We start from the raw sequence: 26,773 nt of genomic DNA, 5'->3' as shown, positions 1-26,773 counted from the left end.
GCTCCAGTAGACGTACAAGACTGTTAAAATTTACATAGTAAAATGCCTTACACCAATTACAGAAATACTGTAAACTGTATAATTAATGGCATAATTTTCACCATACATGTGAATAGCCTTAGCACTGAAACCATTTAGAAGGCCATACTGTGACAAAATATATTATTTGTGGCTGGAAGTTGGTTATCTATTATATTTCCTAAATTTTTGTATATTGCTGCCAAGGATGAAGGTAGGTGGAGTTTGATGGTACTTCTTTAACTCCTGTTCTATAAATAAGTTGGATTTCAGCACTATTCACCAAATCAGGAATTTTTTCTGTGTGTGAGATAAGTTATAACCTTTTAAAAAATTAAATTATTAGTAGATATTCTTAGTCTGATGAATTTCAATTCTGTTATGTAGTATAATGACAGGAAAACTCCAAATGGTTACACTGACATATATTTTGGAAATGGATGGAAAATATTTTAAAATGTGCTGATAGGTTTTAGAGAGATAATTACCAAGGAAATATCAGCTTTGTTATACCAAAAGCAATGACATTCATATTTATGGTATGAAGAACCATAATTATTATAATTATTACTTATGCCATGGCAAAAATGATATGTAACATATGATATAATTGATAACAAAAGATTTTAAAATTGTGATTTTTAATATATTCATAAATTATGTAAAAATATGCATAATTATTATGGAATATAACGAAATTATTAAATGTAAAACATATGTGAGAGAGTTTTAGACCAAATATCCAAGTCATAATGAAATTGAAACGAAATATTTACAATAATTCAAATATTGTAAAACCGTGTGAGCTTGTAAATAATTCATTGCCAACATTGTCCAGGCACTCAGATACTGTAGTACAGATTTCTTGTCTCAGTCTGAATGTTGGAAGAGTAGGAGCATTTGAACTGCCTAAAAAGTATTTATAATTGTACTTATTTTCCTTATTTTATCTGTGTGATGTTGAATGATGCTGGCACTGAAAATTATTCTGTGTGATATGTTTTTGGTATTGTGAACTCTGATCAATCTCAATGTGAAATTAAGTAAAATGTGGACTACACTTGGGAAAATTAGGCGTTGGAGATAATTTAAGCTTAGTTCTATATGTAGGAATCTCATATTCAGGAATAAATTTTGCACTAGTTAAAACCATAATGAAATATAAGCAAAATGTTAAAATACGAATAATGAGAATCAAACAAAGTGTTCAGAGACGAGTTGAGTGACAAATATGGACTAGGGGGCAAGGCAAATAATCAGACTGCTGAATTAAAAAGACAAAACACAATGTTAGATGAAAAATAGACAAATTACCAAATAAAATAATTGATGTAAGAGACAGAGTAGCCAGTTTTGAAACTAAGTGGCAGTATTTTGAGGAAAGAGAGGTGGAGATGAAATTATGATTGAAATGGAGTAGAGAAATCTAACATGTATTGGAATAGATGTGTCAAACAATAAAACAGTACAGCATGGTGAGGTAAATGATGTTGTACCTCATACTGGAGACCACAATGTATATGATGTGGATCAAATGAAAGATGAGGTAAATAGTTCTCCTAATGATTATGTAGGAGTTAAAGAGGAAGGATTGATTAAATTGGACTATACAGACTAGATTGAGAAATTGTTTGTTGATTGTTACAGAAGAGAGGCAGAATGTATAACATTTACATAATAACTTTCTAATCTGGACTTAAGTGTATGGTTGGGAATTCATAGAATCCTTTTACAAATTATGTCTACTATACCAGTTTCGGATTGCACATGGAAAAAATTAACATGCAAATCTTTCTGCTTCAAGTCTGAATTCTCTTGTTTTATTATGGAGGTCATTTTTGCCTATGCACGTGAAAGTCAACAAAAGAGTGAAGGAGAATTTTGATTATTGATACATTATGAAAAGATTTTACTGTAACGAAAAGCGCCTTTGTTTTTGTGATTGCACCCCAACTTCCATATCATATCTGTGACATGGTTTCCTCTATTTTGCAATAATATTACGATACTAGGTGGAAAATCACAGCATCATATGCAAACAATCATAGAGGATTGCCCAAGTTGTTTGCTAAACCGGTTTTACAGACTGGAAATAGCAAAGCTTACATAACTCATTCATGGGGAATTCTGACATAATTTTTGTTTCACTAGATTACTTTCCATCAGTTAATTTGAACTGCAATCTTTCTGATACGAAATTACGAATCCAGTGGCAAAGCAGAGCTCACATTCCGTCGTTACACAGTTTGATTGGAAGACACCTCTAAGAAACAATGTAAAAAGCCTGCTAGGTATCTAAAAATATCGAATCAATGTGAGATCCTCTTTCGATACCTCTCACAACCCCTGTGAATAAAGAGTCAGTTGTGTTTCACGAGAACAATGTTTTCTGAAACCGTGATGACTTTCCGTCAATAGATCGTTTTCGTTGATGTAATGCATGAAGTTTGAAGACAGAATACGTTACGAAAGGTATCCAGTTTTCATGTACGGATTTTACAACAGGTGGCTGGTTGCGTATGATTACTAAAAATAGAGCTATTTCATCAGTATGCTCCGAAAGTAGTTTCTTTTGAACACAGTCTGAACCAGGACACCATCCTTCACTAGTCGACTGAGGTTACTTTGCTATAGTGAGGGCATCTACTTGAAAATTACTCTTGTTGGTGGTTACTCTTGATTCGAAGTCTGTAATACTGACTGCATCTTCTTTGGCGAAATAATTTCGGAAAACGGTGTTAGTGTCACTATCATCACCAACATTAGCACTGCTGTCACTGAAGTGTTGGCAGAAGAGCCAACACCATGTTACGAAGGGAGGCAGAAATGCAAGCGCTTTAGCTCACGCAGGCTGGCGTGAGGAGGGAAGAACTGTACTGGCGTAAGGTCTGGAACATGACAAGGAATGAGAATTCAGAAAGCAGACGTAATTAGTTGGATACTTAACTTTAATCCATTTATGATGAACATCGCTCTTGACGGTACATGATTCACAATATTATCTGTTCAGAATAGTAACTGAATATGGCGCCTTGCTAGGTCGTAGCAAATGACGTAGCTGAAGGCTATGCTAAACTGTCGTCTCGGCAAATGAAAGCGTATGTATACAGCGAACCATCGCTAGCAAAGTCGGATGTACAACTGGGGCGAGTGCGAGGGAGTGTCTCTAGACCTGCCGTGTGCGGCGCTCGGTCTGCAATCACTGATAGTGGCGACACGCGGGTCCGACGTATACTAACGGACCGCGGCCGACTTAAAGGCTACCATCTAGCAAGTGTGGTGTCTTGCGGTGACACCACAGTCACAAAGTGGATGCATTTTTGCATTGAAATCCGTAAAGAGTTTCGAGAACCAGTAAACTGTCACCAGTCTTAGAGATTCTGCCATCTCAGAGTATGCCATGGCTTCCTTGTTGCTTCTGCAACTGTGTCCTGACCTGTTTTCTGTAACATAGGAAATCTGTTCTATTTGCTAACAGTTAACTGGGTATAAAACTCTCAGTTGCTACCAACACTACTGTACTTCTTCAATTGTGAGCTAAATTTGGTGTAATCTTATATTTAGTGTGGAAGGATTATTGTGAAGTAGCCTGAAGCAGAAGGGTTTTCAACAACAAGAGCTAATATTTATTTTTATGTAGACTAGTGGGGGGAGGATTGAGTACTTTTCATAACAGTTTAGGAAAAGTGGAAGAAATTTGGTAAGTATATAGCGAATTTTGTTCGTTTCTGCGAGATGTTTGCTTTTCTTTAGCATGAATCATACTCAGTATTCACTTATATATGAAGTGCATGAAAAGAGTAGCCGAAGTGTAGAAGAACGTTATTGTAGAGCAGACACATTAATATTTATAGAGACTCTTGTATTTCATTAGGTAGAAAATCGTTCCTCCGTTAAAAATCTTAGAAGAATGCTTTTTTTTTTAATTTCCTGCAGTTAGATTATTTTAACAGATATGATAATGAACCATTTTATTATCTATTTCTATTTATAGCAATAATCTTTTCAGGTTTTTGCCCATCTTCGGTTGCCATAATACACATTTCAATCTTCAGATGTAAAGGCTCTGAGCACTATGGGACTTAACATCTGTGGTCATCAGTCCCCTAGAACTTAGAACTACTTAAACCTAACTAACCTAAGGACATCACACACATCCATGCCCGAGGCAGGATTCGAATCTGCGACCGTAGCAGTCGTGCGGTTCCAGACTGTAGCGCCTTAAAGTGCTTGGCCACCCCGGCCGGCTCTGGGTGGTTAGATGGGGATGCATTTTACTATTTATTTCATTTGTGGCCATTGTCGTAAATGACTGAATGATGTGAAGTTCATAAGTTTACTCGCTTTTTTTAAACAAATATTTTGCACTTTCATGAGCACTGTTTCTGTATAATGCCATGCTGTGCTTATCTATGTGGCCCCGGGTTTTATTGATTGTTGCATGTGTTTATGTTGCTTTCCTTTGTACCTCATATTTGTATCTGTTGTTGAAGCTACTTATGGAGATTTCAAGAACATTTAAATCTTTCAGTGTCTATTATTCAATAGTGATGATGACATTCATCTGATTTTTGTCCACTTTCTCCCAAAGTTTATCAATTTTTTATGTGGCATCTTCTAATAATATTGTATGTCAACATCACTTCTCTCATAATAAACTACTTTGTTAACTATCAAGGTGATTTCATTCAATAATGTACGTCCTGTGTTGTTAATGGAAGTGTCAACAAGAAAACTGGAGAGGCAGTGGGCCATGGATAGGCCACCTTACTGCTGATACATTTCACTTTTAAAAGAAATGTGCGTACATGAAAGTACTAGTGTCAACCAATCAAAGAACTCATATTTCTGGTGAAGTGAAATTTTTATACTTAAGCATGTTATTGTTCATTAGTTCTACTGTTTCCTTGACAGGTATTTTTGTGTAGAGGTTCATGTCAGCAAAGTATGAGTTTAGCTGTACCAAGAATCGAAATGTCCTTTATAACTATATGGTACTGAGTACAATATAGCCAGGTATTAAGAGCTTTAAATACTGTTCGAAAGTTCAACCATCAAGCATCAGCATCAACATCAACAAAAAGTGTTTAAGTGAAAATGCGACTCCTAAATGAATCAAAGTAGAGGTCCAGACTCAAAATGAAGCACCAAAAATCATTAAAGAAATGTAATTATATGGCTCCAATCTGAAATCGGAAACAAGCACAGGAAAAATAATTTCTATATCATATTTTAGTTGCATACTTTACGTTTCTAACTAAGTAGTCAGTAAATAAATACACAGCTCAAGTGTGCTTTACATTATGTGAGTATGGTAGTTGAGATAATAACACCATAAAATTAAATGTAGACATAACCAAAAAATTGAAACCTTAAGTCACATGTTCCAAAGGTAAATGAAAGTATGCATTTCACTTACCATAAATGCATGGTAAATTCAACTAACATTATTTCCAGTGAGAGAGAAATAAACTTGCTAAATAAAGGACTTCAAGAATATCAGCCCAAACTAGAGTAAAAATAACGCTGAAGATATCATTTTAAGCACTAAAATAGCCTGTCACACAGCTACAATAATCCAGATTGATCACATTGCTATACACCACAAACAATCTTATCACCAAACAAGCAGAGAACGATACGATAATTATTTCACAGTAAAGAAATAAAGGTAACACTAATGCTGCAATGTATAATATTGAATGTGTCATTAAGACCATTGAATTCTTCGACAACAATAACATAACAGAATTTCATTCAGATCCCACTTGTAAATTGTGGAATAAATTTTAAAAATCTGATGAATAAGAGTGACTTCATTTAACTGCAAAATATGTAGGTCATTGCGCTATTATGGGCCTTCTGCACCACAGTTATGAGCACAACTTAAAATCCACAAACAGAACATCACTGTATACTCTAACATATGACCATTAACAACACATTCAACTTTTAAGATACATACTCAGTACTGAATAGTTATGAAATAATTAATCGTATAAAGAACATTCAGATTCCTGAGACAAAGAAGTTCACATCATTTACTATCACAAACCTCTACACAAAAATACGTGCTAAGGAAACAATGTAAAGAATTAAAAATACCTTACTTAAGTATAAAATCTAGACTTAAGCAACAATAAATGAGTTCACTGATATACTGACACTCATACTACTGCATAATTGCTTTCCTTTTGATAACAAAAAGTACCAGTAGAAAGATGGCCTAGACGTGGACAGCTGCCTTGACAGTTTACTTGCTGATATTTTCATCAACAACTTAGAAAGTAAATTGTTTAAGGAAAATGGCCAAATAGTTAACAAATTTATATATTGTAACAGATATATTGCTGGATATACTAATCTTACTTGATGCTACAACAAAATTTGTTGAGGACCTTGTATAATAAATTAACAAAATGCATCAGAATTTCATCTTCACTATTGAACATAAGTCAGTGGAAGCTCTATATTTCCACCATTTTCTAGGTTATCTGGAGCTCCTACAATGGACATAAATATCAAGTCCACAGGAAACCAACACAGAGATGCAAAAATAGAAAACACATCATGTTAACAACATCAGCACATATCAGTTTCATACAGAGCAATGTTCAGCAGAATGCCCAAAATCCCTTTAGAAACAGCTGAAAGAACTGATGAGCCAAACACCATTACAATAGCTGGTTACGATAATGACCATTGCCAAAAATTAATACTGAAGATAAATAGTAAAACACATTCTCACATAACCAGCAAGAAAGACGAACCAACATTAAGTAACAGTATATCATAACTGACAGAAAAAAGGTGAGCAGCACGTTTTTAGAAAACCAGTCTTTTAAAGTAGCAAATCTTTTCTGAGGAACGAATGTTAGAACCAGTCTTTACATAAATAACAATATAAAAGACAAGCCATCCAGAGTAGCAAAAATAATAGTAAGTCACAGTATCGATCAGGAATATATGAACTTCACTGCAACTGATGATTACATATGTACAATGGCCAATGTTGTTGTGTGTTCAGTCCGATGTATGATTTGTTGTGGCTCTCCATGCTGCTCTATCCTGAGCAGGTCTCTCCATCTTCTAATAACTACTGAACCTACATCCTTCAGAATCTGCTTACAGTATGCATCTCTTGGTCTGCCTATACAATTTTTATCCCCCTGTCCTCCCACACATCCTTCCAGTACTAAAGGGGTGATCTCTTGAAGTCTCGGAATATGTCCTATCAATCGATCCCTTCTTCTAGTTAGACGGTGGCACAACTTCCTTTTTTTCTCCAGTTGTATTCAGTACCTCATTAGTTGTGCAACCTACCCATCTAATCTTCAGCACTCTCCTTTAGCACCCTATTTTAAAAGTTTCTATAATCTTCTGGTCTCAGCTGGTTAGCGTTTACTCTACACAAATAGTTTCAGAAAGTCTTAGTTGCGCTTACATCTATATTCGATGCTAACAAATTTGCCTTCTTCAGAAATGCTTTCCTTGCCATTGCTATCTACATTTTATATCCTGTCTGTTTCGGCCATCATTACTAATTTTGCTGCTCAAATGATGAAACCGATCTACTGCTTTATCCCGTTTCCAAATCTAATTCCCTCAGCATCACCTGATTTAACTCTGCTACATTTCATTATCCTTGTTTTGCTTTGGTTGATACTCATCTTATATCCCCCTTTGAAGACACTGCCCATTCCATTCAATTGCACTTCCAAGTCGTTTGCTGTCTCTGACGGAATTACAATATAAAGTTTTTTATTGCTTCTCACAATATTTTAATTCCCTACCACAATTTTTCTTTGGATTCCTTTAATGCTTGTTCAATGTATAGATTGAATAAGATTGGGGACAGTCTGCAACCCTGCCTAACTCTCTTCTGAAACTCTGCTTTCCTCTCATGCTCTTCAACTCTTATAACTGTAGTCGGGCTTCTGCACAGGTTGTAAATAGCTTCTAATTCCCTATATTTTGTTCCTGTTCCATCAGAATGTCAAAGAGAGTATTCAAGTCAACACTGTCAAAACCTCAAAACCTTTCTCTAAGTCTACAATGCGACGAACGTAAGTTTCGTTTTTCTTAACCTATCTTCTAAGAGAAAGTGTAGGGTTAGGATTGCCTCAGGAATTATTACTTTTCTTTGGAATGGAAACTGATCTTATCTGAGGTCGGTTTCGACCATTTTTTCCGTTCTTCTGTAAAGAATTCCTGTTAATCTTTTGCAACCATGACTTATTAAACTGAAATTTCGGTGATATTTACACCTGTCGGCACCTGGTTTCTTTGGAATTTGTATTACTGTACTCTTCTTGAAGTATGGGGGTATTTTGACTGCCTCATACATCTTGCTCAAGTTGTGAGAGATATGTGATGGCAGGTTCTCCCACAGCTGCGAGTAGTCAGACTGTCATCTACTCCTGTGGCCTTGTTACGATTAAGTCTTCCAGTTCTCTGTCAAATTGTTCTCAAAGTATTATGTCTCCATTTCATCTTCATCTATGTCCTCTTCTGTTTCTATAACATTGCCTGCAAAATTTTATCTCCTTTGTTTAGACCCTGAATATATGTCTTCTGCCTTTCAGCTTTCCCATTTTTGCTTGGGAGTAGATTTTGATCTGAGCTCATGATGTTCATACAGCTGGTTCTCTTTTTTTGAAAGGACTCTTTAATTTTGCTGTAGGTAGTATCTATCTTTCCCCTAGTGATATATGACTGTAAATCCTTACACTGGTCTTCTAGCCATTCCTGCTTAGAAAATTTTACACTTCCTGTTTGTTATATTTTTTGGACAGTTGTATGTCCTTCCACTTGCTTCATCTACTGAATTTTTATATTTTCTCCTTTCATGAATTAATTCAGTAACTCCTGTGTTAACAAAAGATTTCTACTTGAATTGTATTTTTAATAGTATGATCATTTGCTGCCATCACTATTTTGTTTCTCAGAGCTATCCATTCTTGTCACAATGTCGCTATTTAAATCACTTTCTGAAATGTTTTGTTGTTTGTGTTGCAATGAGCTGCAGAATCAACATCAGATCAATTCCTGTTGACAAATACTATTTCCTTCTTCTCATACAAGATTTTTTTATTTACATGGTAACCACTCTCCCTTGTTTTTTAGTCTAATCTCAGCTAGCTTTGAGAGAAAATAGTTTCTATGTAAGGTGATAACTGTACTACTAAAACATAGCTTTTTATGTAGTTCATCAGAATTATTTCACTAGTTTCTTAAAATATTGACCTGTCTACAAAGAAATTATAAATGGCTACTTTTGAGATGTTACTCATCCTATATCGAAACTTTACTCTAGGAGATAATAATAATGACTGGTAATATTAAAGAGTCCAATGAAGCTGTACTACAGGAGTTCGTTTTAAGAATCATATATCAAAATTATCATTAACCACTACTTTTTACTTTCAAGGTGTTTTAGGACGATTACAATTTTCTACATGAGATGGGGATACAGTTTTTGTTACAAAAGATTTATCATTAATTTCTTTTCACATATTTCCAGCAACATATGTTATAATGTTCTAACATATAAGATAGTTTTCACAGATGTTGCAATAACTCTTTTCTGCATGTCTACACTACAGAGGTTACCAAGATCCATTATAACTTCACATATCTGTGTCCAAACAAGCAGACAACATCAACAGGATTTCATTACTCTAATTCCTCAAAGCAGGTAATAGTTCCTTAATTATACTACGCAGTGATCAGATTTTCAGATGCAATAATGATAGCTTATATTTTATATTATTTGAATTATACCTGCTCGAAAAATTTTAGTTACTACCGAAAATTTTTAACTATCAATATTCTGTGTAGATGCTATATAAAAGTATTATACATGCATCTAAAAAAGTTTTGCATCACCTCAGTTCCAAGAGTTCTGGAACCTGTACGGATAACTGGAATAGAGATCAACATAAACATCATTTCTGCCCTTTTTATTGCTCATGAAAATCACATGTTGCATGTTGTACCGCCATACAGTGAGATCTTCAAAGGTGCTGGCCCAGATTGCTGTACACACCGGTACTTCTAATACCCAGTAGCATGTCCTCTTGCACTGATGCTTGCTTGTATTCATCATGGCATACTATCCACAAGTTCATCAAGGCACTGTTGGTTCAGATTGTCCCACTCCTCAATGGCGATTCGCTGAAGGTCCCTCAGAGTGGTTGGTGGGTCGTATCGTCCATAAACAGCCCTTTTCAGCCTATCCCAGGCATGTCGATGGGGTTCATGTGTGCAGAACATGCTGGCCACTCTAGTAGAGCGATGTCGTTTTCCTGAAGGAAGTCATTCACAAGATGTGCACGATGGGGCGCGAGTTGTCGTCCATGAAGACGAATGAATCGCCAATATGCTGCCAATATGGTTGCACTATCGGTCCATGGCATTCACGTGTAGTGCAGCCGTTATGGTGTCTTCCATGACCACCAGAGGCGTATGTCGGCCCCACATAATGCCACCAAAAACAGCAGCGAAACTGCTGCACTCGGTGGAAAGTACGTCTAAGGCGTTCAGCCTGACTGGGTTGCCTCCAAACACATCTCTGATGACTGTCTGGTTGAAGGCATATGCGACACTCATTGGTGAAGAGAATTTGATGCCAATCCTGAGTGGCCCATTTGGAATATTGTTGGGCCCATCTGCACTGCGCTGCATGGTGTCATGGTAGTAAAGCTGGACCTCGCCATGGACATCAGGATTGAAGTTGCGCATCATGCAGCCTATTGCACCCAGTTTGAGTCGTCACACGAGGTCCTGTGGCCAAATGAAAAGCATTATTCAACATGGTGGCATTGCTGTACGGGTTCCTCAGAGCCACAATCCGTAGGTAGGTCATCGACAGTTCCTGTCTCTCTGTATCTCCTCTGTGTCTGAACAACAAAACTTTGGTTCACTCTGAGATGCCTGGACACTTCTCTTGCTGAGAGCCCTTCCTGGCACAAAGTAACACTGCGAACGAGATCGAACGTATTGACTGTCTAGGCATGGTTGATCTACAGACAACACGAGCTGTGTGCCTCCTTCCTGGTGGAATGACTGGAACTGATCGGCTGTCGGGCCCCCTCCATCTAGTAGGTGCTGCTAATGCATGGTTGTTTACATCTTTGGGCGGGTTCAATGACATCTCTGATCAGTCAAAGGGACTGTGTCTGTGATACTATATCCACAGTCAACATCTGTCTTCAGGAGTTCTGGAAACTGGGTGTTGCAAAACTTTTTTTGATTTGTGTACATTTGAATCACTGCCTGAGATTGAATCTTTGTTTCATTTTCAGTCCCACGTAAAATAATTTCTTTCCATCCTAACAGTGTTATGAACACGATAGTTGCTACGTACCATATAGTGAAGATGCTTATTCACAACTCTGTCTCTGCTATGTGGTAAGTAGCAACTATCATTTCCATTATACTGTTACATTCCATGCTCGATTTTCCATTGTTGAATTTTTTCTGTCCTGCATATCCTCAGATAGGAGTGCTCTGAAATCTGCAGGCACTAGTACTTTTCCATGCAAGAGAGTGTTGATGTGATGTTTAATATGTGCTTAGACAGTATGTACTTCTTTTGCCGTTGTCATGGGAGGCAAGAAAAGGATATAAGTTCGGGTACACTGTATACTCCTGCCAGATGACATCAATCAATGTCCTGAGGTAAACATTCCCATGTGACAAGTGAATCACTGCATTCATTGTCACATGCCTCTCCACAGGAAACAATGTTGAGATGTTTAGGACCAGACTGGGATGTGGATCCACAGGAACTGCTTGTAACATTTACAACTACTTTTGGTACACAAATTTCTGTCTAGAAACTATGAGGATTTGAATTAACTCATCCTCATCAAAATATCACAACAGTTCCATGTACAAGTCTCATTATCTGTGGAGGATGGTTTCATGAATCTTAAATTGCAAGAGCTACATGTTGACATAAGTAATTTTTATAACTAGCGTATTAATAGTAAAAAATAAAAAATAAAAATATCATCCTTTATTTCTTTTTCCTCCTTTTCACATATTCCAGAACGATATGAGGAATAAGCATTTATGGGAAATATTTGTAGAAAATCCAAATTAATAAATGTACATAAAAGATGGGCTTACGTCCCTATAACTGATAACAGCAAACTTGTGGAACGTCACCTACCTGTGTATACTCTGATATGAGATGATAATTTTCAGTCAATCTTGACTTAAGTAATGTAGTTAACTCGCTGTCATAAAACGGCTGTTGGGTACTTGAGTCATTGATCAGATGCAGGAGGATGTATGTCCTGTAGGGAATTAGGGAAAACAGAAGATTCATATTTCATATAGCATCAGTAATACTGCAGTTCCAAACTTTTTGCATAATGTACACTACAATTTTAGTATTATGTTGAAACTACAGTCTAAACGATGTTTTATAACTTGTTTTGCGTTTAATTGAGAGTTGTTGTATGAAAATGTGCCAGTAGCTCTAAGACTCATTTTGAATATGATTTGGTTGTGCAACAAGCATTGCATAAATCATTGCATATTCATTACCTGTTGACACCACTGATACTCTCAGCAGGATGCATCTGTAAGGTTACTACATCAGGATTATGGCTGCTACTCTCTGTTTTAACAACCATTAGTGCATTCTGTGGCAAAATTGCTTTCGGAGGAAATGTGTGACCTATCACCCGTGATTCTTCACCAAGAGTCACTGTCTTTGCAGAAACGGTTACAGAGTATGTGCTGGCAGCTGACAAGCCTGTAATCTGAGAATGAATACATTTGTATAAGAGGAAAACTTATAAACCATCGAAACAAATAGGTATGACTTGTGTTATGAATTCACAGAAAGTCAGAAAATATTAATAGCTAAAATAGTAACACTGCATAGAAAAAGTAAATTTGAACACAGAACAAGTTGCCAGCATCGCTGTCATGTTTTTCATTCCAAATATGAGTATACTATGGTCTGAGAGAGAAACAGAAGGAAAGTGAGCGAATATTGAGGAAAGTAAATTAGTGGACAAGTAATATATTAAGAATAGATTGTATTGAACGTAAACACAGGACTAATAAACTGAACATCCAAACAAAGACATATATAAATAATTTTTCAAGTTAAGGAACTAGGTCTAAAAATTAATGTTAATAAACGTTTAAAAGCAACAAAATACTTTTATTGTTTTAAGCCTACATAGCATTTATATCATTAATCAGTATTGCCATACTGTAAGTGTGAACTGGCTTAAGGTACAGTTTCCCTCAGATTTCAATACATTGTTACCATAACCCAAATAATAAAATGGTTAGAAAATTTACAGCTTTGTTATTAAGATAAATGTCTATCATAGTTACTAACCATTCACGCTTAATTTGATTTGTGTATGTATAGCTGGAACAACATCTAAATAAGAACAGAACAATCTACTTTTAGGTGAAAAAGTAATGATAGGATACACATAGGCAATTGAACTGCATCTAGCTCTCGTAACAATAGCTGGCTATACTCGTATCATGGGCGGCACCACCTTTGGTGTGAAAACGACTGAAGATAAAAAGTAATGATCAGAGATATAAGACTGGCTCTAGGCACATTCCACCTCGAAATATAATCATTTTCCTTTACGTTTCCGAACAATTTGTCATTTTATATTAAAAAGGAACAGCGTTTCCATAAAAACCAGACGACTTTACAAATTTACTAGTTCACTCACTTTATGCTTTTATTGATATCTACTAGGAATTTTTCTTCTTGGCTAGGTATTTCATGCGTACATTTTCCCCTAAGCTAATACTGACTCTGAAGTGCTTCTTTTGTTGATTTCATGTAATGTGTCAAACAGGCAGGCTGAAACACGAAAACCTTTCCTTATTCAACGTTGTGACATTGCGATTAGTTGGTTCGTTTAGCGTGAGCTGGTGGAGAGATCGTTAACTATCAGAGGTCAGTGTGGTGGACGGGAACGGCTCGTCCGTCGTAAACAGAATGACCAGAAGACGCGGCGTATTCCCTGATGGGTCTACACGTTCATGGTGTGGTGGTTGAAGAAGACAAAACGGTGATTACAGTAACTATTGAGTTTTCATTTGAACTTCATCACAAACCCCATAAACACGATACAATAAAATCAAATTCATCATAACGAGCTTGTGAAAGGCTGAAGCACAATACTGCGATAAGTATTAAGAACTTTAAAGGTGTTTTTAATGATAACTATTATGCTGTGGTATTGGGTTCCACTTGATACGTCACAAGCCAATTACACGCAGGAGGCAGCTGCAGCAGTAGCGGCAGCTGTGTGGAGGGGACTGTGCGGTTTTCTAGGTTTGTGGGTCTCAGAAGAGAGCAAGCAGGGCTTCAGTCTCAAAGGTTGCATGTGAAGCATAGGATGTGCGTAGACCTAGGACAATATGGGCCTTATTTCGAATAGGTATACTGCGGTGACTTCCATCTATCCGTGATATATTGGCGCAAATACATGTTCAGAGCCAATGGTATGTATGAAACATCGTCATGAATTGTGATACATGGATTCCTCAAAAATTATTTTGAATAATTACTTCAGGAGTTCATTCCGAAAACATGCTTTGCTGTTAGCAATAAATAACCCTGAGCAAATAGGGACCAGCATGATGGATACAGGGATTAGTGAGCACAAGGTTATTGCAGCGAGTCTGGCTAGCGTAACATCCAAATCAATCACAAATAAACACAAAAAAAGCAAATAATAAGTCACTAGACGCTTTTTTAAGAGACAATCCCCACTGACTGTATAAGTATACACCAGATACGTCTAATTTCAAAGAAATAGTATCGACGACAATTGACCAATTTACATCAAATACGTTAATAAGACACGGAGCTGATCCGCATGATACACAAAACTGGCCAGATCACTGTTGCAGATTCAAAGTAAAAGGCATGCCAAATTAAGAAATGAAGAAAAAAGCACATCATAGCTAAGACTCGCGAGTTCGACAAAAGCTCGAAACTTAACAATGACTTGAATGCCAGGCACTTTTAGTAGTTGCGACTATGGAATTCTGTCTCGAAATCTGGCAGAAAATCAGATGAGATTCTCATTGTATTTTAAGTACGCCAGCGGCAAGACACAAAGAATACCTTCCTTGGATGATAGGAATGGTAATGTTACTGATAGCTGTGAAACTGAAGCGGAGTTACTAAATACGGTTTTCCGAAATTCTTTCACCAAAGAAGATAAAGCAAATAATCTTGAATTCGAATAAAGAACACCTGCAACACGGTATTCTTAGAAATAGTTATGCTGGATGTAGTGAACCACATCAGATCACTTTGTAACGGCAATGCCTCCTGTCCAGATTGCATAGCAATTACGTTCCATTCACAGTACACTGACACTGATAAAGTTATTACACTTCTCCTCCATTACCCCTATTTGATTTTGCATTGACAAACACTGTACTCATCTGACCAAAAGTCCTTTACCTCTTGCCACTGAACTTCAATTATTCCCATTGCAAGTTGCTGTAGGAGTAAATGACATTCGGTGGCAGGAGGAAAAGGACTTCTGGTCAGGTGAGTATAGGGTTATAAATAGAAAGTCAAAGAGGAGTAACACAAGAGTAGCTCCAATAATGAATAAAAATATAATAATGAGGCTAAGCTACTAAGAAAAACATGATGAACACACGATCGTAGCAGAGATAGATACGAAGCCAACACTCATCACAATAGTACAAGTTTATATGTTAACTAACACCACCTATAACGATGAGACCAATGTATGCATTTTTGCATGGTAACAATAGTAGTAGAACAAAGCGAGGATCAGCACAGTTTGTTAGTGCACCTGGCATTCATTCAGGGCCAAGCATACATTCAGGGACAAACTTGATTGATTTATGACATCAATCTATTGCTCTGCTAAGTGGTTTATCACCGCCCCCCCCTCCCCAGGGGTTGACATGTCACCCTCTGGGGATAATCTGTCCTCCTGAGAAACCCACACCCCTCCCACTCCCCCTCTGGGAAAACCCTCCATTCTCCCCTGGCCGATAGAAGCACGATTTTGATATCAAATTAATTGAGTAATTAATTAAATCGATCAATTAATCAACTCTTTGCCCTTTTGAAAATCCCCCAGCCCTCCCCTGCCACCCCATATGGATATTTTCGAGAGAAGGACTCAGTCTGTACTGGAGGGGAAGGATCTCAAGACACAAAGTTTAATTACATAGTAAAGGCTATACTCCTTATTTATAAAATTCGATTCACAGGGTTGGACCTCTCTCTTATTTGGTGAGAAAGGCTCATCATTCTCTGCCGTGTTGGAAGTTGCAGGTCTTGTAAAATACATCGAAAAGCAGTAATTAAATAGATCGCCTTCTTTCCAGTTGTGAAAGGAATAACATCGCGAAATTGCTGTCAACATAGCTTACCACATGTAATTACACTGTAAAAAATCCTCTGGTTGCACCTTTGCACCGACTGCAGGGCAGGCGTGCTGGCCAGGACGCTGTGAGCTCATGTGCCATGTGCCAGTCGCTTCGCCGGGCTGCTCCATGTGCCGGTGCCTGAGAGGCCACACTAATTGTGCCCCGCAACAGCTGTTGGCTGCTGCACTGTCAGCTGTCACACAGTATTAGCACACCTCAAGTGGCTACTTCCTGTTGCATGCCATTGCTTGGCAGAATTCCGACCAACCTTTCCAAACCAACAGACAATATTGTGTCAGAATACTGCACCCATTTTTTTGTGACTGTGCAGCAGCCAGGACAACCCCAGGAACTATAGTCCTCTTTGTCCGTGGCGGTGTCCTTTGCCTCCTCAAGTGCCTACTTCTGGTTGCAGCACCAGCACAATCTGTTCCCAAACACACACTTTTTGCACCATGTCAATGCAAGCAGCTGCTCTATGTGCTCGTCCAGTTCAAATACTGACTGAGTTAGTTCACAATAGAACCAGCAGAGGACACTGGGAGAAGAGACCCCTACCCCTCCTCCCTCCAATTCCCTCCCTGCCTCCCCCTCACCCCTCTGGTTAATTCCAGTTTGACAAAGCATCAGATGGCGGCAGATCTTTGTTACAGGTGGCCACAACTCTTCGGTACTGATACCTGGGAAATACCTCTCAAGACATGCTCCCTCTCTCTGTCTCTCTCTCTCTCTCTCTCTCTCTCTCTCTCTCTCTCTCTGATGGCTGCTTTCTGCCCAGCAAGTATATGTCTGTGCCACACTAACCACTCCTTTATCCTTAACAAAGTAGTGTATACCTGGTGAATCCACAGCTGGAGATGTCTTGGAAATATTCCCTCACTCTATCAGACTGATAAACTATTAATTAATTATTAATTAATTAATTATTAATTAATAATTAATTAAATCAATGCCCTCTGCATGCAGGCAGTTTTCCTTGCATACTACTGGTGGACAGTAGGAGTGGTATATATGGCAGGATTTGATCTCACAACTGCCAGGTTTCCAAACCCTTCCGATTTTTTCTCCCATTGCCTCCTGTTGGCGGCTAATGTCACAGATATGTTATTTGGCGGGAGGTCCATTACACTGGAGGAATCTGAGAACTACACATTTCAGCTCAACTGCAAGCTATGTCCTTAAACAATCTGCAGAGGAGTTCGATCGCTGTGTGTGCTCTCAGTACCATTACTGCAAATAATATACTGAACAATCAGGGATTTGACATATCACTTCGAAGTGGTACTATCTAAAATGATAGTCGGAATTTCAAATTTCGGCGTCAGTTTATACTGTCACGGTTGTGGAACTCCTAACCACTACAGGTCCGCTAAGTGTATTTTATAAAGCACTATAGAATTCCTACGTTTCTTCTCTCAGCTACACCAGGACAAAGAAGAATGAGGAAAGGATCTACCACATGATAGGACAGTAAGTACAACAAATACTACTACAAGACAGAGTGCACTGCAATTCATTGAGAAGCACTAAACCACAATCCTAGTAGTTGCCATGCCTTAGTGCCTGAGATCACTCGTACATACAGCTCATTCACACCCCAGATGTCCAAAAGCAGTGCGGCTGTCTCTTCATACATAGCCAGTGCCGACGCTCAGAGGTCAGAGAAAACAGCTGACATGACCACATCCGCAGCTGTGGATGCACGCGTATGCCAGAGTGCACCACCCCGGCCATGCGGAGTATCAGGGAATGATTGGGGTGGTAGGAATTCAGATGTTATCAACATGTCCAGTCCCCACACTTGGCAGTGATGAATACTGAATTGTTTCATTTTTAATGGAGAATAAATGAAACACACATGATCACAGTGACTAGTCAATGCATACTGAGTATCAGTTCACTATTCAGCTACCCACAGAGCACTGCGAGAGCACCACTGGGACATGTCCACGCTGATAAGGGCAGGAACCGACTAGCTGACGAGCCAGAACTTTTATTTTTACCCGCTGCTCACTAGAGCCTTAAGCTGGAAATGTCAATTCGTTCTGATCACAACCACAGCCACAATCTGGTGACATTCAACAATCAGCGAACTATCGAAAATACCTCTTCCTAATGGCTGTGGATCTGGAAATATCAACTGCCCACGCAATTTTAAATTCTTCTTATGATTGGACATAACTTTCCACGTAAAATCATTCATCCCATTAAGGCTATCGATGCATTGAAATCGCAGATTTCCCTGTCAAACACATACCTCCCTTATGACCAGACATAGTCATATTCTTTGCACATGTCAGAACACTGACCACAGTAACTGTACACCCTAACACTTTCTTCAAAGATAAGTAATCTATTGGACATCCCATACTTCCCCAATACCTGAATGTTGGTGGCACCAAAAATATTGAGCGAAAAATATGGGATAGAAGGACGTGCTCCAATTTGTTTTTCTTGCAAGTGGTACCAGTGTGAAATAGGAAGAGAGACGGAATCGTCTTAAAAGTGACTGGCTGGCTATTAACAGCACAGTGGCAACAACTGTGTTACTGTCACCCTGCATCAAAGGCGATCTCTGTTCTACAGGTACACACAAGTATCGCTGACAATATCCATCGTAATAACCATACATGCTTTATAAACCGAAGCATATATTGCTTCCGAATTAAGTGATCTTCCGACACAAATACTGTGGCATTGAATATAGACTGTGATCACTGGGGTGTTTATTAACAGACCGAAAGTGATGTTGGCGGTCGCCAGTGGTGTGCGCTCGTAATAAAATCACCCTTTACACCGCATTTAGAAAGTAACTTGGCCAAGGAACGTCGTATTAGACGATATTTGCAACTTCCTCATGCCACTGCTAGATATTTCCCACGCTAACCATGCACACAGTGTAACAGAGCTTCTGTGATATATTCATTGTGTTATAGGAGAGGGAGGATGCTGGTTGATTGAGAATGATTGAGAATGATCACCATACAGTAGATTGTGTGCTGTGTAAGGAATCACTCAAAAATGGAATGCTAGATTGAAGTCTTAAGAAATGTACAAGTCCTATGAGCAGTACATTAACTTTTCTGATCTATAGCGTTAGGATTTCTAGTAGAAATTCTGTCTGCGATTTGGAATCAAGTCTCTCCATTCAACTACACACTTGCGTTAATGATTACAGCCACTGGTGAATCATACTTAAGGCACTCTCATCCCTCCAAACCAGTCATCTTTTACCAACCTATCTGCTCATAATCCCATACGGCAAAACTCCAGTGTGGTTTTGGTCAGTCTCTCTGCATCTTGGAACTGTTTCTCACTCCCACCCCTGCCCTCCCTGCAGTTTTGTGCATGTCATGGCTCCATTTCAGTCAGAACTGAGTGGAAGTCAGATAGCGCTCTATCCGCCACTTTCTGCATTCAGTGGAGAAATAGGTGAGCTGAGTTAATGTGATACTTCCGTGTTTTGACCACTGGGTGCAAATGGGAACATGTTATTGTAGCATCACCAAATATCTACACTGTGTAAGGGCAGCGCCAAACGAAGATTTTTCCTGCAACACGAGGTAGTTGAGTATGAATAGTTATGATTGTGTTTCTTAACAGATAAATTAGGAAGACTTCACATCACATGAGGATTTTGCTACTACATTGCAGTGCATTGTCAAAGTACATACAGGTACTGTAGTCCAAAGGAGATCTGTGTCTCTCATAGTGCATTCATGTCTGTCATCCAAACACTCTTTCCCTGTCGTTATTTTGTACCGTCAAACACAGAAAAACTATGGACAATATAAACTTCGTTAACATCACTCACTCGAGAACTTGGTAAGGTATCACCGTGTCCCTCTCTTCTGATATATTGAAAACAAATACTGCCTGCATGCTGATGTTGAGCATATGTGGCGATCCTATTAAATATACTGGTACTGGTCCGTTGGAACATGTGGCCAGTGATCGAAGTCTCTTGCACAGACCAGTATAAATTTTCGTCACCCGTACTGTAGGAGGATCATATCCCACAGACTGTCAGTCTTTCATAAGCAGTTTGATACAATGTTTTTCTGCTGTATCACATCCAACCAGTGTATGACTACAGCTTTGTACACAGCCGTACATTTTGTTTTCCACCACGCCTTTGAGGCCTGTGTCAGGTGCTAAACCGACATTAACATGTTTCGATCCATTGGCTGTGACAGAAAGGTGAATATGCCATAGTGTGAACTATGCTGCACCCACAACACACAGGATGGTTGAAATGAAAGACAGAGGCTCTATTTATTATAGAAAAAAATGGGGAGGCCATTGCAAAATATGGAACTGGAAGAGTTTGTGGCATTGCAGTGCATTCCCAAACAGCTGTCCAAAGATGTTGATTTCTAGACTTAATATCACTTTCCACAGTGACAGGGTAGCAGATGTCTCAGTGTTACATTTTCCAAAGAGACCCTGGGCACTCGGACACTGCGTCTTTCAATTTTATGTCTTATAGAGCATAACTACATGTGGAATAAGGGGGTATTTCGCAGGACTTAAACCCATAGAGCACAGAGAGTATGCATCAACAGTTGTCAACCCCCTGGTGAAGTAATAGAATGATTTTCATACACCCAGGTGAGCATGTAAGTACCCTCATCTCTCCACATGATTTTGTGTCGTATTTTCAACCGTTTTACGTATTTCCCATAAATTTTCACGATTTTACTTGGTTTTTCGTAATTTCAATACATTTAGCTCACCTCAATTGCTTGAGGTCCAAACCACCACTCTCGATGAGTTGTCATGTCAAAATAACGTCTCATTGCCTCGATCTCGTGATGCTGTCAGCCAATGACATTTGCAGCATGGCTCTCTGTTTCAGTATCATAGCTAAACCACCCCTCCATTACAGTGCAAGGCACATACGCATGTGGACGGATTGTGAACACAGCCTACATCACGTAACAAAGATACTGTTTCTTCGTGTGAGGAATAGCAATCAGCTTAGAGGAGGTGCAGAAACTACGTTCCTTAGCCGAAACTATAAATTCTGTAAGATTTTATTACGATTTGCCATCTCCCATTATGGAGGTCGGGACACAAAGTATTCTCGCATACGTGAAATAAAGTCAGTGATTCAAAGTTCTACACTCAGCCCTCTATTTCGAAACGAGCTATCCCTTTGTTCAACTTATAGGCTAAGGACCCTGAGCAAAACTATATGGCCTCTCTGTACGCATCTCGTAACTTTTCCTCTTTCTTTAACCAGTCCTCTCTGCAACATTGATCTGAAACTGACCAGGAGTAGATGGGTACTGCACCCGCTACATTTGACATCTCACAAAGGAACTGAAGGACCACAGTTCCACGTTCACAAATACCATAACACCTGTTCCAAACTTGTACTCTGTAATATTATTGGATTTCAGCTACTTTGCATGTGAGATATTTGTCATTGAAGAAAAGGAACACTATGACCCGCTGGGCGCAGATATTTAAAATCATTGCCGCAGCGCTTGATAGCAAGAAGCTGCGAAACAGAAGAAAGAACAATCTATCTTTCGTTAAGAAGTATTCTAGAGACTTCATTATCCCTTGTACTTTTGGTCGCCAACATTTTAAGACGTACCACATAGCATTGCTACAAGTTGTATTTTTATTTTGTGTAAAAACTATGTGAAACGACGAACAAACATATCGGTAACTCGGGTGTGGATACAACGTACATACGCACACGCAAGGACATTTAATTTTAAGAAGGAATGGACTGACTGCGCCATCCACAAAATAAATATCAGATGTAAGTCATGCATTTATTGTGTAATTGTCAAGGTTTAGAAGTTTAATGCCAATTTGTTCGAAATATATTAATATTTTACGATGAAGTATTTTTCTTCTTTTTCTTTTCTTTCACTAACCGAAAATGATGTTCAGATTGTATATGAGCTTTGTTACAGGTTCGCTCTTTATCGCGGTGCCTCGATTGTATTTGGGAGACCACTAATGTGTTCAGTTTCCGATCTGTTAATCTTTCTCCTACAAAATTCCACTAATATGCTTTCATTTCCATTTTTACATTCATATAGGTCGCTTAGATATTTTCATCGAAGATTCTGATTTCGTGAAGGCAATCCGAGTCAAAAGGTCAATTATTCGCGTAATCAATCCGTACGTCTCCTGAACACAACCGAGAACCGACGCATCGGTGATCAGTTAATAATCTCTCTCTCTTTTAAAGTCATACTAAAAAACGGCCACACAGTATAGCCGTAAGTACGCAATCTAGCATTAGGTTGCATTTTGTCAGTAAATATTACCAACCAACAGTTACAGCATCACTATTATTAATAAGCAAGTTCCTAACGCCGGAACTGACCTGCTCTAGTGCTATAGAATCAGCGGAAATGCACCACTTTCCTGTATGTGTGTGTTGACAACTGTACTACGTTTACAAGCAATGTTAGAATACGTGGTGAAGAGTGATGACATGATTGCATGAGCAGGAGTGACATAAAATCGATAAAATTACAAAAATTGGCAGAAAACACGTATAAATTTAGCAAAAATACGCCACAATGCGTGGGAATTGAGCCGGAATGAGAGGACACTTTCATGTCTTCTGCTTGGTGCAGGAAAATTCTTGTACATGGGAATGAGAATGTGACAGCAAGAGGAATATGAGTTGACGTGTAAGCACTGGGAACCATAGAAACAGTCATTTTTCATGGACAGCGATAAGACAGCTGGAACAAATTATTTAACGTCTATATCTGTCAACGTATATAAACGTGTCGAAGTTTATAAGGAAACTTCCGGAACCTTACTGACCCATAGAATTCGTTTCATATAAGCACCACACCAAGCTGTAGCAGGAAAAGAAGGGAACAATGAGAAAAATGCTCCTGTCAGAACACAAAAAGGCGAATAAGTTCCTTTTGAAAATGCTCTGACAGACAAGTGGAGAAGCAGCTGTCTTATTCCTCTTTCCACCTTCCTCACCATAAATTGTTGGATGCGAACATGTTCGCGCTTTTTTGTACAGAAAGAGAATAGCAGAGAGACCGAGGAGGCAGTGCCAGTGGGAGAGAAAGAAAGACAGAGAAAGAAAGCGCCACTAAAATAGAAAGAGATGGATAAAGACAGTAGCAATGGGAGTCAAAAAGGGAAGAGATTTTAATGGTCAGTAGAGACAATGGCAGCAAAAGAGAGAGATTGATGGAGACAGAAGGAGCGGGAAGGAAAGAGAATGGACAGAGTGGAAATGCAAAATACAAATGAGTAGAGACCTTACATAGGCTTCAGGGTTTTGACCCGCCCAGATGGCGGAGCTTTAACATGTGGGTATAGGCGAGTACGCATTTTAGACCGTAATTTTAAACTCGTGGATATATGAAAAAAATAAATTAGAGCCCCCAGAATATTTGAGCTGCCGAGATATGGTGGAGCTAGTGGCAGTGGCAAAGAAAGAGAAAATGAGACAGCGTAAGTGAGAGAGGACACAGTGGCAGTGGAATATATGGTAAATTAATGGGAGAGGAAGTAGACAGACAGAGAGAGAAAGAGAGAGAGAGCGACACAGAATGTGGCAGTGAGAGGGAGGTGCTAAAAGAGTGGGAATGTAATCGCGTGCGAAAATTTTTGGCGAGGAATGTGGAGTGAGAGTTGGGGCACCTGGTTTCCCTGTGTCCTGGCAGAGTGTTTTGTGGAGGAGCACATTCGCATTTTTTGTGCTCAAAAGGAGCGTTTTTCCGCTTCTTGAAAGTGTATATGAGGAGATAAAAGAAATTATTCACATAGCGAAAAGAGAGGAAAATTTAATTTTCAAGCAAGGGCTGGAATTCGATAGCAGGAAAAGAAAGAGAAGGAAAAGTAGATGGAGAACATAGACTAGGGGAACGGAATGAAAGAGGAAACTCCCTGGTAGAGAGTGGGACAGAGGATAATTTAATTATTGCCAACATTTTGTTTAAGAAACATGAAAGAAGGTTGTGTACGTGGAAGAGTCTTGTAGACACAGGATCGTTTTGGATTAATTATATAACAGTAAGACAGATTCCGACAGTAGATCTTTCATTGAAATATCGATGGCGACTTTCTCCTCCGACTGGAAACATTTTGTTCACGCTTCCTACATTCAAAGAAACAGTCATCGTCATAAAATCGGGAATGTTAAAGTTTCCCTTCTTCCCGTGTGCTGTTCCAGAGTGAAGCGATAGAGAACTATTGTGAATGATACTCGATGAACCCTCTTACAGACACTTATGTGCGCATTTCAGAGCACCCACGCAGACGTAGACTAAAAATTATTAAAAATTATACCACTGAAGCTATAATGTCATATGAAGTATAAAATGAAAGCCACCAATGTCAGCGAACACCACAATAGGCCATATTTCATACGCTGCATGTGTTTTAAAAGTTGCAAACTATTTAATAAAACTGTAATATACACGTGTGCAACAATTTTAAATCGTCAACAAGCCACAGGTATTGCGAAAGCAGCACGAGTTAGCTAGTCCGTCACCCACTCATTCCAGGTGATGACCAGTAGCGGCATGGCTACAGCGCTTTTTGTTTAAATTTGTGACACTGTGTGCAGCTATCAGTGTCCTACCCATAACATCACTAGCAACGCACCGCCCTCCCACTTAACTACGACGTATTAAGCATGACATCAGAGACCACGCCCTCGTTAAATATGATGTAATTCACAATTCAAGATGCCACAGAGCTTTCTTTGGAATTGTGATACCCATTAAAACGAAACCGTGAATCATTTCCCAGTACTTTACGGGCCATTAAAGAGAAACTGCCAAACACAGCGTAGCGCCTGAGCTAAAGTCAGAAATACCTGTGCGATCTGACTTTTGTGCCATGTTCAAAAGTGATCGATTATTCACCACACATTGTGTAATGGATGTAATTTACGATATTTCTGTGCCAAAAATATGTAGGTACACACAAGAACTCATTCACAGATGCCGCGGTGGCCGAGCGCTTCTAGGCGCTTCAGTCCGGAACCGCGCGGCTGCTACGGTCGCAGGTTCGAATCCTGCCTCGGGCATGGACGTAGTGATGCCCTTGGGTTAGTTAGGTTTAAGTAGTTCTAAGTTCTAGGGGACTGATGACGTCAGATGTTAAGCCCCATAGTTCTCAGAGCCATTTGAACCATTTTTCTCATTCACAGATAACACACACACACACACACACACACACACACAGAGAGAGAGAGAGAGAGAGAGAGACACACGCGCGCGCGCACACACACACACACACACACACATCCGTACGTACTTAAACATCGCTCGTGGTCGGAAGTATCCAACTGAATTGTATTATTTGTCACAACACATGAATGAGTTGATTTAAAGGACAAGTTGACCGTAGAAATTATTTATTTTAAAACTGCATTGTAGCTATGGGACATTTTGAAGTAGTACTGCAAAAGCTAAAAGAATAAAACAATGAAGCACGGAGCGTATATATACAACTGCACAAATGTATCTCGCAGGCAGCATTACATTACAAAAACGGTGAAACTAATCCATCTTCAGCACATGTCAGACAATACAATTTTCTGACGTATATACTTGCCATCGTCAAAACTAAGCCTTTTTCACTGCAGAAATACAATAACATCTAACGATTGCGAAGCTCTGTACGTGGCAAAATGATGTAAATTCCGTGAAGTGTTAGCAGTGGTAACATCCTTCGCATAAACCGCTACAAATAATGTTCTGACGCACTGTTTACATGTGAACTACGGCCGTCGGTGCCAAAAATACATTCGCAAGTCAAACAAGTTGTGCACTTATCAGGGATAGTACCTTCCGGTGACAACATCTTGTTACATCTTTCGACAACATACAGTTTTCTATGTGATGATATGTATAATCGTAAGGTGCTAGAGAATAAGATAGGTTTGTAACAGAGTAGCGTAAATATACAAATGTTATCTATTCAAAAAGTCTCACACAGACTTCGGTACTCATACAGAACATATCAACAGAAACGTTACATTTTACTTTGTTTGTGTGTATATTGCAGCAAACCTCAACGCCACATTGCCCATAAACTCTTCCGGGTACTGGGAGGCATTTCACCGTCTGACTGGTAACAACCCTTTTACATCCTCTTGCACGACAATCACTCACTCTGCAACAACGTAAGCAAAGTCAACCACTCCGCACTCCCTGACACCTTTACCATCCCAGATGACCCCCACTGCGATTACTCCTTATTCCCGACAGTCTATAAGCGTACCAACACCTCCGTCTCGCCCCTCGTGCCTAGCTTCCAGTACCACACAGACAGAGCTCAATACTCCAGACATTCGACACATACCTCGTAA

The 26,773-nt window shown here is 39.0% G+C and overlaps 1 protein-coding gene across 2 annotated transcripts in view; it reads right to left on the bottom strand.

The window, feature by feature from the left end:
* LOC124803052 overlaps positions 1-26,773 on the bottom strand; it is a 594,138-nt gene that overhangs the window by 5,546 nt on the left and 561,819 nt on the right. For both annotated transcript variants that reach the window (XM_047264177.1, XM_047264178.1), the window contains 2 exons: positions 12,577-12,794; positions 12,197-12,323 (listed from right to left, as the gene is read on the bottom strand). In XM_047264177.1, coding sequence (XP_047120133.1) covers positions 12,197-12,323; positions 12,577-12,794 — 345 coding nt within the window. The remainder of the gene's footprint in view (positions 1-12,196; positions 12,324-12,576; positions 12,795-26,773) is intronic.

The sequence above is a fragment of the Schistocerca piceifrons genome, chromosome 6, assembly GCF_021461385.2.
Source record: "Schistocerca piceifrons isolate TAMUIC-IGC-003096 chromosome 6, iqSchPice1.1, whole genome shotgun sequence".
NCBI classification, from domain to species: domain Eukaryota; kingdom Metazoa; phylum Arthropoda; class Insecta; order Orthoptera; family Acrididae; genus Schistocerca; species Schistocerca piceifrons.
This window is presented reverse-complemented; position numbering and strand designations above follow the sequence as displayed.